This window comes from Erythranthe guttata, chromosome 12 (assembly GCF_056151865.1).
Source record: "Erythranthe guttata isolate IM_541 chromosome 12, IM_541, whole genome shotgun sequence".
In the NCBI taxonomy this organism is placed as follows: domain Eukaryota; kingdom Viridiplantae; phylum Streptophyta; class Magnoliopsida; order Lamiales; family Phrymaceae; genus Erythranthe; species Erythranthe guttata.
In genome coordinates this window covers 1604142-1620723 of record NC_142544.1, presented here as the reverse complement: position 1 = coordinate 1620723, position 16582 = coordinate 1604142, and the positions used below count along the sequence as shown (strand labels likewise).

The 16582-nt window shown below is 33.1% G+C and overlaps 1 protein-coding gene across 1 annotated transcript; it reads left to right on the top strand.

The window, feature by feature from the left end:
- Positions 1-2673: 2673 nt before the first annotated feature.
- LOC148766179 (uncharacterized) lies at positions 2674-3183 on the top strand. Its single transcript, XM_088826749.1, has one exon. The coding sequence runs from the start codon at positions 2677-2679 to the stop codon at positions 3181-3183; it is 507 nt and encodes a 168-aa protein (XP_088682875.1). The 5' UTR covers positions 2674-2676.
- The last annotated feature ends 13399 nt before the right edge of the window (positions 3184-16582 follow it).

Here is a 16582-nt window from a genome sequence, read left to right as displayed (position 1 = left end):
TGATATTATATTATCGACCATCTAGTTATTGATTATTTTTATTCTTTTACAATAATAAGATGTTATGTTATCAACTTTTTTTAAAAGTTTTTTCAAAAGATATTCAATTTTTTTGGAAAACTTATGTTTTGAAAATTCTGACTTTAAAATTAAGATTTTTTTCTTAATAAATTTCTACAATAAATAAATATATAAAGACGAATAGGAAATAAGAATTATAAAATAAAAATAGCTCGTAGAGTCTATAAAATTTGCATTTTGAGTTTTTTTAGTTTATTGACTTCTTTAATATATTATTTTTAACTTTTAAAAATAAGAATTACAATTAAATATTTATAATAAAGTTTTATTGTTAAAAAAATCGGTTGGTCTGGTAATTATCGGCCAACCAACTTTTAAGTAATCTGAAAATCACCGTTCGACCTATTTATACATGAGCCGGTTAAAATCATCAGCCCGATTGTATAGGTCAGTTAATAATCGATTATCAACTATTGAAAATGGGTTGAAAGTGGGTCAGTTGGTCGTTCAAACCGACCCATGCGCGGCGTATATCACAAATACATACTATATACGTAATATTTTTTTTCAGTATTAAATATTTGCATTGGACAAATATGATGCAACACAAAATAAATAAATAAAATTAGGATGAATTATCAAAGGCATGGCGGCTGGTTATCCAATAAATCTCGACCACCTGTAGTTACGTTGCACTCAATAAATAGGTGCATTATGAGAAATAGTGACGAAACCAATAATCCGGGAGATTTTCAACTAGACTAATTTTTTTATTTTTTTTGATAAGTACAACTAGACTATGTTCCAAGTAATAATAACACAATAATGGATGTAATAAAATAATATTTTATAATATTACTCCCTCTGTTCCATAATATCTGTCTCTTTTGAGAATTTTTTTTGTTCCATATTATCTGTCACTTTACAAATAATATCTGTTTCTTTTAAGAATTTTTTTTATTCCATATTATCTGTCACTTTACAATTCCAATGCTGCATTAATTACTTATTTTTCAATTTTACCCTTATTAACTCTGTAGCACTCTTCCTGCATTAATTAATAAACAAGGGTATTTTGGTCCATCAATATCTATTTTTCTAAAATCAAGACATATTTATTGAGATTCTTAAGATTTGTGCCAAAGTGAAAAACGACACCTATTTAGGAACGGAGGGAAGGAGTATTATACTATAGTGTATAATATTGACGGTCAAAATTGCCCATGCTTCCGGTCAGGTGTGCCGACGCTGAAGACAAAACTCAAAATATTGGCTCTCTCTCTCTCTTAGTTTATTCAACTTCAAGGTCTCTTTCACTACTTTCCCTTCTTAATTGCTTTTAATTCAATTTCTTGCAAATTGTTGAGGTACATTTATGAATTATTGAAATATCATTAGTTCTTATATTAGCCTAAATAGAAAGTAAAAGGCAAAAAAAAAAAGAAAAAAAGAAAAGAAAATAGAGCTTACGTTGTATGACGCATCACGGTGCGTGGAAAGGAATTTTTTTTTTACGAATTAATCCAATAGAATAAAGAAATATCCAAAACCCACCCAAAAAAAAGGTGAAAATTCTCTAAGAATTGTATTACATTAAAAAGCCATGAAATTCTCACTATTATAGATCTACTCCCTCTGTTCCACAATATATGTTTTTTTTAAGAATTTTTTTTGTTCCATATTATCTGTCACTTTACAATTCCAATGATGCATTAATTGCATATTTTTCAATTATACCCTTATCAACTCTCCAACACCCTTTCTACATTAATTAGTAAACAAGGGTATTTTGGTCTATCTATATATATTTTCCTAAAATCAAGACATATTTATTGAGATTCTTAAGACCCGTGCCAAGGTGAAAAACGACACATATTTAGGAACGGAGGGAGTATTTAAAAATTTTAAAATTAGTAATAAAAGCTTAATAAAACTCGAAAATCGAAGTAAACTAGGAGAAAACAAAAAAATATTAATTATATAGAACAAACACTATTAAAGACTATTCTAATAGATTTTGTAGTTTTGGGAACACCACAATTTACGAAATTTTAATCTGAATTTTCTATGAATTAATATTAACTTTCTAAACCTCTTTCTTAAAATAAAAAAATAAAAATAAAAACTGGACTTTTTAGAGTCTAAACGACATTGGGTTGATGAAATCTGGTGTGTTTCATGAGTAGCGTTTGTTAGTATTGTTTATTGAGTTGTTTTTCATGATATATAGTTAATGTTAATTTCGAATTCAAATTCGAATATTGTAAGGAAACCTTTTATTTTCCTTATGTATTATCGCTTATGCCCATTAACAATCCTTCTTATAATCAAATAACTATTTCTTACTTCAAATACGTGGTAATTGAGCTAGTGTGATATAAATCTCTTGTGTAGTTTGCGAGCTATTGCATGAGAGTTAAGGTTTACCCAATGACGCACCTATATAGTTGGTTCCGGACTGCTTGATTAAAAAATAAATAAAATAAATATGTAAAGTACACGAGAGATTATGCTAATAATTATAATTAATAATTGAGAAATATATTTGAAAATATAGTATAATGTAGGGGTATTGAATGCAATTAACTCATGAGTTAGTGTCTTATATAAATCACAAGAGTCTCTTCATCACATTGTCTACACCAAGCACAAATCATGGACTCATATTCAACTCATAAGTTTCCTTATTACAATCAATATGATCAGCAGCAAGAAATCAGGGCTCACCGGAAACAGCCGCCGCCGCCAGCTTTCACCGCCGCCCTCCACTCCGTGCGCAAGTTTCCGGCGAAGAGCTTTATTCCAAAGAAATTACCAATCGCGCCTGTTCCGCGGACCCCGCCGAAGCTCTACAAGGTGGACCCGGTCGATTTCAAGGATGCCGTCCAGAAGCTAACCGGCCTGAAACCGGAGCTCCGGCAGCCCACGCGGCTGCAGGAGGTGGCGCCGCCACCTCTAAGGCTATATCCGCCGGCGGCATTCTTCCATGCATCGGAGAATTGGGATGATGCTATTAATATTGATGTAGATCAAGAAGAAGAAGAATCTAGAAAATCATTCGAGAAAACATGTGGGGCCCTCAGTCCGCTAGGGTTTACCTTGTCGCCGGCGTCGCTTGCATGGTGCACGTCTATACTTATGAGTCCAGGAACACTTCTTTAGATTATATTTATTTTAATATTTGCTCTCTTTGGATTTCAATAAATAAAATTATTGTAATACTTATGGTATATTATAAGTGATGCATTAAGCTAATAAAGTTATAATTACTGTTTAATTTATGCATGTGAATTTAGTTTTAAATATACTAGTATTTTTGATTTTTTTTCGGATAACATTTTAAAAATAAATAAAAATTAATTCAAAACATGACAGTAATAATTATAATAAAATTTATTAGCGATCGGTAACAATATCCATATCCATGCAATATGCATGTAGATCTTGAGACAAAAACAAACGTACGTAACTCCAAATTGAATTCATTTTAGTCCTGCAATAATTACAGGGCCCGCACTGGTGATTCAGAAGCCCTGGGCAAAATTATAAAATTTGTCATTATAGAAAATTTTGGATAGCTGGCATGAATATTATTATTATTATTATTTTTTTTTTTGACATTGACACTAAATATACCTTTTTTTTTTTATGAATAACACTAAATATACCAGATTTGTATCAGAAGACTATCAGTGGAATAATTAAAATAAATTTGGCCCCAAATATTTTAATGGAATTTCAAAGTCAACATCGGTATGAAGAATATATATATTCGAAGCTATTCCAATATAATAGGCGAACCATGAAATTGCAAAATAATTGTAGTAGCTCATGACTTCTGGCAATCGCTCTATACTCGGGGTGGATTTTTTTTATCAAATTGCCCTACCAACCCGTCGCCCTAACGAACCTTACTGATTTTCTACCGAAATATTTCTACCGAATTATTACCGTACGTACCCTACCGTACCCTACCGAAATATTTTGGTAGGGCAACGGCCAGGGGCGAGTCCAGGAATGTGATACAGAGTGGGCTTAAATTTTCAAGGGTACGGGGACAGCGCCCCCGAAAAAAATTTAGGATTTTTTTGTGACAAAATAAGAAAATGGGAAAAAAATGATATTAATTTAAATTTTGGATAGGCTAATTAATAATCATTGGGGCTTTTTTCGCATTAATTTATATTTTGGGTGGGCTAATTAATATATATTGGGTGGACTTAATTGATATATAGGTATAATGTGGGGAAAATTTTGTAATTTAAGGGTGGGAAGTCCACCCTCCCAAAGGGGTGGACTCGCCCCAGGCAACGACACTCAATATTATTAAAATGATATTACCCTACCGTGCCGAAATATTATTAATAAATAAAATTGTATTTTAATAATTAATTTATTATATATAAAAAGTGAACATAATATCCTAACTAACTACTATTAGTTAAAATTAATTATACTCTTTAGGTATGTCAAAAATATTTTAAATTGCTTTCATTAATGATGATATAATTGATGTTAAAGGTTTTTATGTTATAATTTTATTTACGAAATATTTCATATTAGGTAAAATAAGAACATATATTTAGAATACTTATATCATATATACTAGCTTTGAACATTTTAAACGTGTATATACCTTGAATTGCTTTGAAAAAATGATATTCAATTTAGATTTAAATAATAGTCAACATAAATTGGTAATTACCATTATCATACCCTACCGTACCGAAATTTTGGTATACCAAAATCGGTATACCAAAGTTTTTGGTAGGGCAATGATAATGAATTTCAGAATACCGAAATTTCGGTAATGGTAGTGATTCGAGGGGTTTGGTACGGTTGCCCTACCAAACCCACCCCTAAGTCTATACCATGTAAAAACTGCTTTTTTTCGCAATTAATTAATGACATTAAATCTGATTTGGGGAAATTTCGCTGCAGGGTCTATTCTATGCTACACCGGGTAGATCTATATCATTCAAATACACACAAACACACACACACACCCACATTGGTGTGTGTAGATCAACGGTAAAAAATCATCCGGTGTAGTTTTCACCGAGTGTAGCATAGAAATAACCTTCGCGGCACTGAGCAACACCCGAGTCGTATCACTCAGGTGAATTTGCAAGTTTAGGATGATTAATAAGTTTTCAAATGTTAATAATAATAGTTCTATATACAACATTTTCCCAATCATACGTATATAGTGGTGAAAGTTGGATGGAACATATCGAAATTAATCTTTTTGGAAAATTTTCATTTTTCTCGAAAGTATAAAACTAATTCTAATTCCAATTACAAAATTTTCGGAATCTAGAAATTCATTACAATTCTAAAAGCTATAGAAAATTCGAATTTTCAGAAATTTTGGAAATCACATTGGTTTTAATATTTTTTAAAAGTTTCTGAAAATTTCATAAATTTTGAAAAATAAGAACACCTACTTTCGTAAAATTATAAAATTAAAACTATTGATATGATAAATTCTAATAATTTTCGGAAATCAAATCCGATCGGAAATGAAAAAAAAAAATCAATATATTTTTTATATAAAAAATTTGAAAAGTGTCGAAAATCGAAATTTTGGAAATCGAAATGATAAAAGTTGTTCCAAAATCGGAACTTTAGAAACGGAACCATCGGAAATTGAAAATTTCGTTCCGACTTTTTCCCTTTCCCTTATATGTATATCAACCTTGTTTTGCCGGTTCCTAACATAGGAAAAACAAAACAAACTTGTTCTTGCCTTCTTGGTAGTAATTAATCGATTTTCTCCCATTATGAAAACTGATTTCACACTGAGATAGCGATACACGAACAACTATTTTAAAATTTTAAAAGAATTTTTTTTAAAAATTAAATAGTAAATTAAAATATTTTTAAAATGAAAATGGTGATAGAAAAAATAAAGTCCACAAAAATCATGAAGGTTTAATTATTAGGTTAATTCAATTGATTAGGGCCCATAAGAACTACCGATGGGCTTGTAATTACTAGATGGGCTCTCCAATCAAACCCAAAACAAATGAACGGTAAAAAAAAGGGGAAAAAAAACGAATAACGATAGCGGAAAAGAACAAAAATAACTAAAATGCCTCTATTATTAATTGTTTTTCATAATTAGGGGCCTTAAGATATAGGTCCCTGGTGACAAAACTTATTAGAACTAAATAAAAAGTCCAACTAAATATTTGCTTCAATCATTTATAAAATTCATTCCAAAAATGTCCTTCCACTCACAAATTCAAAATCTGCATTTAGTAAATTCGAACTGCATTTATTATTTTATTCTGCATTTAATAGTTTCTTTTATTATTTTATTTTGCATTTAGTAAATTCTAACGTTTTTATAACTTTTTTACTTTTCTTTCTTCATTTTAGCATTATACAAAATTATAAAAATAAAATTATTTTTTTCCTTTTTTTTTGTATATAATATTATTACAAAAACAAAAGCATGCTATTTTTTTGTTCATTTTTTAATCCAGTATACATATTTTTATGTAGTAGACTATAGTATTCTACGATATACTATAGTATAGTACAATTGTATACTACGGTATAATATGTTTTACTATGATGTACTATTAAACCCTAGTCAGCAATAACTCTCGGCCGTCGCCAACCCTAGCAGCCAAACGCAGCTGCCGCCAAACTCTAGCGTGAACCAAGCAAAATCTCTTAAAAGATAATCAGATTCAGATGCAATTAGTCAAAAAAATGCTTTCAATAATAGCTGATTCTTCGATTCACAACGCCGTTAGACACTCGTAGTCTCGTATACGATTCGGCGTAGCTCTCGCAAGCCAAAACCCAATCCACGCTATTTAACAGATGGCTAGAATGATATGCACGAGAGAAGTTTAATTAAATATTATTATTTATTTACTTATATTTTGTTTAGTAGTTATTATTAGATTATGGGTAGTTATTGTAGGGAAGTTAATGTATTAATGGGGAACTATTGTAGGAGTTGTTTTTTTTTTAAGGCAAACATGGAACTTGAAGTTCATCTACAGCAATATATTGCTTCTTTTACCAGGAGATTGTATCAATTGGTATACAGAGCCAGGTTGCGATAATATCAATACCGGCTTGAACGATGGCGACTAACAGAGAAAGATTGGAATTGTTGGAGAATTTCATCCAAGAAATAAAGACATCGATGCAACAGTTAATGGAGAAAGGGCGAGAACAACGCAATCAGCGTAATCCTTGGGGCAAACGGAACAGTCGTTCGCCGACGAACACGTCGACTGAAGGGGAAGATAGCGATGGGAGTCACACGTCCAACGGCTCAGTGAGAAGTCGAGCGTCGGGACAGAGGGGTCAGGAATTTAGGGACAGACGGAGGAATCAAATACGAATGGATTTTCCAAGGTTTGCTGGGGAGGAACCGAGGGTTTGGCTCAGTCGGGCAAAACAATTTTTTTTTGCCAACGAAATCCACGGTACAAGAAAGGTTACATTAGCGTCATTTAATCTAGAAGGGGATGCCAATCAATGGTGGCATTGGTTCGAGCGAGCAAATCGAGATCGTCGAATTTCGTGGAAACACTTCGAAAATGGACTTTTTCTTCGTTTTGGACACGGAGACTATGAAGATCCAAATGAGTCAATATGTCGTCTTCGTCAAAGAGGACGATTTTGTGAATTCTTAGGAGAATTCGAACGCCTCATGAATTGTTTGCCGGAGTGGGGAGAAGAGGCACTCATGGGAGCCTTTATGGCTGGCCTCCGAGAAGAAATAGCGAGTGATGTTCGGCTATTTAAACCAAATGATTTGCAAACTGCTATCGAATTGGCCAAGAGAAAGGATGAACAATTACATTCAACACGAAAATGGAATTCGGGTAATCGCCTAGCAGGGAAAGGGGCGCCAACGACAAGTAATTCTAGTCAACCGCCGCTGACAGGGGAGACACGACGAATATCGTGGGATGAGTTGCAACAACGGAGAGAAAAAAATTTATGCTACAACTGCGACGAGAAATATGTTCCGGGGCATCGATGCAAACGCGCACAAGCATTATTGATTAAAATGGAGAAAAATGAAGAAGGGGACTTTGAAGACGAACCCCAGATTTTATTAAACGCATTGGGGGAAGAAACCGGGGCCCCTACGATGCGCCTCGCGGGTTTGTTAGGTAAGGCAAGGGTAGAGATGTTGATTGATAGTGGGTCCAGTTTGAATTTCATTAATCCACGACTTGCTGAGGAACTACGAATTCCGGTGACTCGAATTCGACCGTTTCTTGTCAAGGTTGCCAATGGGGAGAAGTTAGAATGCTGTGAGAAGTTTGTAAAGGTACTTATGGAGCTACAAGGATATGCATTTGAAACGACTATATTTTCTCTTCCGATTATTCGCTTGGATGTCTTACTCGGCTTGCCTTGGCTAGAATCCCTCGGGCCTGTTCTAACAGATTATCGTGCTAGGTCGATGTGGTTCTACAAAGGGGATCGAGAACCCCACATTAAGGGACGTACAAGGAAAGAAATTGAGCAGAGTGACGTGAATTCAATTTTGGCAGATTGGGAAGAAGGTGGAGAACTATTTGGGCTTACATCGATTCACCAATACGAACCAAAATCAATTAAACATGCAGAAACCAAAGCCATACAACAAATTCTGGAGGAATTCACTGATGTACAGTAGGAACCAAAAACATTACCACCACCGAGAGAGTTCGACCATCGTATCCTTCTTACCGACGAATCAAAAGTGGTGAACGTTCCACCGTATAGATACGCTCACTTTCAAAAAAATGAAATAGAGAAGCAGGTAGCGGAATTACTCGAGTCGGGGCTGATTCGGCATAGTAATAGTCCATTCTCGTCGCCAGTTTTATTAGTACGAAAGAAGGATGGATCTTGGCATTTTTGTACAGATTACAGAAAATTAAACGAAGTCGCTGTCAAAGACAGATTTCCAATTCCAACGGTTGACGATATGTGCAATTGTCATGGCACCTTTAGAAATCTTCTAATCGTTACCATGAAAAATTATGGTATATCCCCCACTTGCTAATTGACCTACCGAGATTAAGTTTCTTCTGAGATCAGCGATGTGCCTCACATTGTTCAGCTCTAAAATAGGCCCATTTAAATTAATCATCCCCTTGAATTTTCCGATAATGTCGCAAGGTTAGTCATCGCCGAGGTATACCCTTCCAAGATTTTCAGATTTGTATCTTTCAAAGAACTCTTACTGAGAAGTCGCATTGAGAAGTCGCATGAAATGAAGCTCCAGAGTCTAAAACCCAAGACTCTTCCTTTTTCTCCAAGGTGAAAATTAAAGCATCATCATGTATTAATGTCTATGCAACATTAGCTTCAGTCTCCGTGTCATGATTTTTTGAAGCGTTTTTGCACCGATTCTTGAAGTGACTTGTCTTGCCAAAATTCCAACACTCAACGGTTTTAGTGTTTCTGGAATTTCTTGATTTCAATCTCCCATTTCTCGATTTTCCTCGTTGAAGAGATCTTCCGCAATCGTTTTTCACCGAACGGTCTCTTGACTCGGTTGATAAGGCAGAAGATTCGAAACACCATCCAATTCTTTACGTCGAATTTCTTCACTGAGAACGAGGTCACGAACATCTTTGAAATTCAACTTATTATTTCCCGATGAACTACTCACAGCACTGACAGTAGCGTTCCAACTATCTGGTAGGGAGATAAAAGTAACAACGCTTGTATCTCGTCATTAAAATCTATTTCAACAGAACTTAATTGTGATGTGATTGTGCTGAGCTCGTTGAGGTGCTGGGCCACCGACGATCCTTCAGTCATCTTAAATTGAACAATCGTCGCATTAAATGTACTTTATTTGTTGCTGACGGCTTCTCGTACATAATTGAAAGAGCCTTCATAAGACCGGTTGTGGTCTTCTCTTTCACTATGTTTAAAGCAACATTACGAGATAATGACAATCTAATAACTCCAAGAGCTTGTTGGTTGAGAAGTTGCCATTCGGTATCTTTTATGGCTTCAGGCTTCTCTTCTTCAAGATGCAGATACAAATTATTTTGATACAAATAATTCTCGATTTGCATCTTCCAGAAACCAAAGTCTGCACCATCAAACTTCTCAAGTTTGAATTTTACTTCTTTTGTCGCCATTACTTCTTCCACGAATCTGGTTGCCCCAGTAATGTATAATTCCTGAGGCTCTGATACCAATTGTTATGATTTGAACAACCAAATTAAATAAAAAAGATTGAAGACACGAGATTTATGTGGTTCATCCAAGTTGGGCTACGTCCACGGGCTGCTGCATATTTTTATTATAGGGTGAACAAGAACAATGTTTACATACACTCACACTCTCTTCTACAACTCACAACTCACAATACCTCTCAATTCCCTTAGGAACTCTGAAAAATCCACTCTCAATTTTCTGCCTAACACTAGAATACATTATTGCTCTTGTTGTAGCTAGTTGTTCTTATGTGTTTTTGTTGACTTGATGATTTCTGAATGAATCGTGAATGGAGAGGGTGTCCCAATTTATAAGACTCCACAAAACTACTTGAAGGGTCATTCAAAGCTTGGAACTTGCCCTTGGAATCTTGACCATCAAATGGTGTTTCACTTTCACAGTAATTCCTTAAGTTCATTCCCAATTCCCTTAAAAGAAGACATTATCCTCAAGGGTTCGGAAAATTCTTTGTTGGAACCTTGCCTCTCTCACTCCGTTATGTAATCAAATTCAACACATATTCATCCCGACACTCTAATTTTTCCCGACCATCTATATCTTATATGTAAAAGAAAGAAATGCTAGAGTAACCTAAGAAACCCTAATGACGTATTTGTAAAAATATATTAATTTATGTGTATATATAATTTTTGTATCTCCTATTTTACAGCCATTTTTTTCTAATTACTTTAACACCAAACATCGGCTTGCACAATCATAATCCACTACATCTATATTTTTTTAATTATTATTATTATTTTATCTCCTATTTTCCAACCTATTTTTTTTTAAAAAAAATTTGCTTCATTTTAAATGATCAGTTTCATATTATGACAATTAAGTTTTTATAGGTTTTTTTTTTTTTTTTGAATGAGTTTGTATTATTAAATTTGTATAAATGTTGATGATGTTATCGATATCACTAATAAATTTTATTATAATTGTTATTATCATGTATTAAACTAATCATTATTTTCATTTGAAATGCTATCCCGTGGGAGCAATTCCTTACAATGTGACTTTTCACATAGTAAGGGAATCGATCGGTAAATCGAACCGAGTTTTGTACAGAATTTTTATTTTTATTTATATAATGTTATATTAATATTTATATTAAAATATATAATTTTTATACTACAATTTATAAAATATTTAAAAATTCAATTTTTTAAAATATTTTTAATAAAATTTCCGTTATTTTCCTAACAAAACACGGTTTTACCAAATCAAAGAAAATAGGATTCAATCAGGGAAAAAAAAAAAAAAAAAAAAAGAGCAGCCCTAATTAAATCAACCCTTAGGGTTTTGAATCTAAGATGTTTCCGTTGACAAAAGCTGGTGGAGCATAAGAGCCGTGAGCCGCCAATTCTCAAAAGGTGTGGCCGGAATAGAATCACCATCGTCGTCGTCGTCGGCAGGTAATTGCTGGGATTGGGTACCCAATTTGGTAGTGAGATGATTCCAATTCTTGGCAAAAGAATCGAAAGCAGCGCCTTTTCTATCGAGATAGGGTTTGATCAAGCGGGAGAGATCGAGAAGGTATTCGTAAACAGGTGAGTCAGGCGAGTTGTAGTACTGATTCCACATCCAAGATGCGTGCTGAATCACCTTTGATCTGTGCCAGCTGTTGTTGGTGTTGGAAATCCAGTTCTTCTATTCTCTTCACCATCTCCTCCACTACTTCCCTCGGTATTCCTTCCGGCAATCTAATTGGAATCGGCGCCGCCCTTCTCGGCAGCGGCTTACGCGGCTTCAACGCACCTGGCGGCGGCGGGCTCGACATGGTTGCGATGGCGTCTGGCCCGAATTGATTGATCAAATCCGATGTGAACGTGTCCAATGCGTACTGGAGTTTGTTCACGTACTCCTCCGTTGCGTAAACCACCAATTTTATATCCATATCCGATGATTTTATTCAATCAATCAATCAATCAATCAATCTCAGAAGAACGATGTTTCTATTCGAATCGAAGAAGAGGAGAAGACGAAACGAAGAAAGGGCTTTTTCTAAATTACGGAGAGTCAAGTCCTATTTATAGGGGAGCCTTTACCCTCTATTTTCCTTATTTATTTATGGGTCTATTAGATATAACCCCCTTAAACATTCAAATAATAGGGGTAGACTCAAATTTATATTTGCCATTTTGATAAGAGCCCAAACTTTTCCTAATCACATAATTACCCTCAATCAAATCCCACAAAACCCGTTACTTTACCTTTTGAAATAAAATCAAATCCCTTCCTATTTTCCCGTTAAATCACTATCATCCCAAACCCCACTATCGGATAAACTGCAAAACCTCCCAGAACAACTTCCCGGTACGGCCGATTGAAAGGGGAAGACGTCTGCACTGCCGTGAAACGACGATTTTCGTGCACTCCGAGCAAGCTGCCGTAGGTACGTCGTCGCCACTCGCTGAATCGCTATCATCCATCGATTTGTTGATATGTTTTGGCTAAATCGACTATCACGTTTGTGTATTTGCAAATCTGTCATAATCGCATACCGCATTCGAGCACTAAATCAGTGATATTGCAACAATTGATGGGCAGGACATCCACCAGAAGTGATATCGTCGTTGGCCGTCGCCGTCGCCGTCCTGCTCCAATCTAGGGTTACTCAAATATAGGATTACTCAAATCTAGGGTTTTGATAAATTTTCGGCCCATAGTTGATTAACGAGATGCATAGTCGAATTACATCTGTATTAATATACTATCCCATATCATTTAATAGACTATCCCACTGGTATAATTTTACTATGGATCTCGTTAATCGACTATGGGCCGAAGAATCATCAAAACCCTAGATTTGAGAAGTGACGGCGGCGGATTTGTGTTTTAAAATTAATAGACTATCTCATATCTTTTAATAGACTATCCCATGTATCTAATTCGACTATGGGTTTAGTTAATTGACTATTGGAAAAATAATAATATATATGGAAACTGAATAATATGTTTGATTGAAATACTAATCAATTCGGGTAATTTTCCTTATTATATGAAAACGATTAGGGTAAATAATGATATATATGAAAAAATAATAATATATATGGAAACTGAATAATATGTTTGTTTGAAATACTAATCAATTAGGGTAATTTTCCTTATATCATGTAATAGACTATCTTACTCATCTAATTCGACTAAGGATCTCGTTAATCGACTATGGATCCCGTATTATTCAACCACATAGTATATTAATAATTTCAATATAGTACATTGATCTGCTATGATAGTATATTACGGTTATAGTAGTGATATGAATTGTGTTACAAACAATATACCACTGAAATGACAAGAACATTGAGAACAACACCAACGTAAAGTATTCCAACATAACCAATAAAATAGTACATTAATAATCTCATAATTTCAATCTAGGGTTTTGATAAAATACATAAAACACATCATAACACAATCAAACCAATATGTCGAGTTAAAAAACTCTAGTACATTAATAATCGCATAATAGTATAATAAAATGATAATGGTAGTATCATACGGTATTCATAATAGTATACTACTGTATTACAACGGTTTAAAACTTAACCAAAGTTACCGAGCCATTACATCGTAAACACCTCTTTATAGCAACCAACCCACCAAACCTCAACAAAATCCTTACGAAATTCGCCATCGAAAAAACCTAAAATCATGAAACAAAATTAAAAATGCAGAATACTAAAAAATGATTAAATAGACTGCAAATACATTTGAATGACAATACATTAATATCATCAAAAATAAACTTAAAATGCAAAATCCATACGCTAATTTAAAAAAGACTACGAACTATATTTTAATGTACTACCCAGCACACTTAAATCGGCTGTTATAAACAAATAAACCAACTATTGATCGGGATCAAAAACATGAACTCGACCACAACAGACAATTATTCCGATTATTGCATAAACCAACTACGAAACTCATATAAAACAACTCTGGTCCGATCTGCGTGAACCATCATCTTCTAACTCTGTCAATCCTCTTCCAAACAAACATCATCCGCCAAAAATAACGATGTATATATGACGACGTAATTTTGTTAAAAAACGTTCTACTTCATAGAATCAAGTATCAACACAACTCTTAAAATTTCTAACCACCGTAATCGACAATCCTAGACATTGAGCGAAAAATAAAAACGAATAACGCATTCATACCCGGTTAACAACGTCCAACATCGAACGCTCAAATTCGATCCTATTTCAACGACGGTGCAGAAATCTTCAAAGACGATAAAGAACCGCTGGAACGCTGAAGAGAACCTTCGAAAAATATTGTACACGATTTGATATAACGTCCAATGATCTCACGTAATTTTATTCCGTGATTTTAGGCAACGTATCAGCAAATCTCAAATCACGTAGTAAAGGAAATAAATGCGGTTTAAAAATAAAACAGGGGTATTAAAGGAAAATTATATAATATATTTTGCCAAGTTGGCAAAATTGGATCTATATCAAAAAGGGGAAAAAAAATTGGATCTACCTCATTAGAAAATATGAACAAGGGGTTATCCCTAATAAACCCTTTATTTATTATATTTTCCTTATTTATTCTATTTTCCTTATTTATTTATTACATTTTCCTTATTTATGCTATTTTCCTTATTTATTTATTTATTTTAAATAATAGGAGACTATTCTAGAACAAAATCCTTTATCTCGGCCCAAATATTAAATAAACCCTACCCTTTTCAATAAGCCCAAAACAATAATTTTTTTTTTTATAATATAAATTTGCAAAATTAATTAATCATAAGATCCAAGAAAGATATTTTACCAATCTCGATTTTAATATACAAAATAATTTAGGGGTGAGTTCGGGACGGGATTTCGGGAATTCGGGATTTTCGGGATCGGGATTTCGGGATTCGGGATAGAAATTTTAAATCCCAATCCCGTCCCATAATATTAAATCCCGGTAATATCGGTATCCCTAAATATTTCGGGAATTCGGGATTGGGATCGGGAATCCCATATTTTGGCTAAAAACTAAGAAATATATATTTTTTTTTTCATTAATATTATTTTATACATTAAACCAACTTGAATATATTATATAAATACTATTATTATTGCACTATTTATTTTTACCACAAAACTTGGAACAAATGAAATTTGAAAATTTTAAAAATAAGTTGAAACGATGTATTATATTGTATTTCTCATCTCCTTGACAAATATATATATATATATATATATATATATATATATATATATATATATATATATATATATATATATATATATATATATATATATATATATATATATATATATATATATATATATATATATATATATATATATATATATATATATATATATATATGTATGTGTGTGTGTGTGTGTGTGTGTGTGTTTATTAGTTTTTTTTTCTTTTTTTTCTAATTCGGGATTAAAATATCCCGATCGGGATTGAACCAATTCCCGAATCCCGATCCCGTATTTGTTCATAATCCCAATCCCGAATCCCGTAATCCCGAATTCCCGAAGTTTTAATCCCAAATAGTAAAATTCTAATCGGGACGGGACGGGATCCCGAATCCCGATCCCAAAGTCCCAGCCCTAAAATAATTAATCAAATCAAAGTTGATAACCCAACTTTTTATTAATTACAACATTTTTTAAAAACTTTTTATTAAAACTTTTTATTCTCTCTTCAACCAAAAAAAAAAAATTATTAATTACAACATGCAGTTTCTTAATTTTCTCTTATAATTTATTTTTTAACAGCTTATAAATTTAGCTAGACATCTGGAATTGCATGAGATTTCGATCTGCACGTTTGAAACTAATGTAATTTATTATCAAATTATACTCAATCAGAGTGGAGTGGGAGAGAATAATATAAGTTCACATAAAGATTATAGCAATATATGCATAAGAAGCACATTTTTTGTGACATTTTAGTCCTCAAACTAACCATTTTTTTATACTCTCAGTCCATCTTGCTGCTTAAACCCCTTTTTTTCTTACCTCTACTTTTAGTTTAGCCCCAATTTAATTGAAGATTTAACTTCATTGCAAATCAATTGCATAATAGGATTTGCCAAAAAAAAAAGAAGAAAAACTATGAACTATTTTTCAATATATAATGAAGTGAAATCTATGACGAAATATAAAATCGACATTCGTAAAATATATCTTTTAATTAATTATTTTGCAAATTTATATTATTAAAATTATTTTATCGTTTTGGGCTTTTTGTAAAAGGTGGTGTTTAATCTTTGGGCCGAGATAAATGATATTTATGACGTCATTTATTTTTATTAAATCATTTAACTTTGAATTACAAGAATGTCTGCACAAGTTTTGCTATGACACTAAAATCACACAAA

What these genes read in the sequence shown, in the direction of transcription:
- LOC148766179 (XM_088826749.1), top strand. Translation starts at nt 2,677, where the DNA reads ATGGACTCATATTCAACTCATAAGTTTCCTTATTACAATCAATATGAT.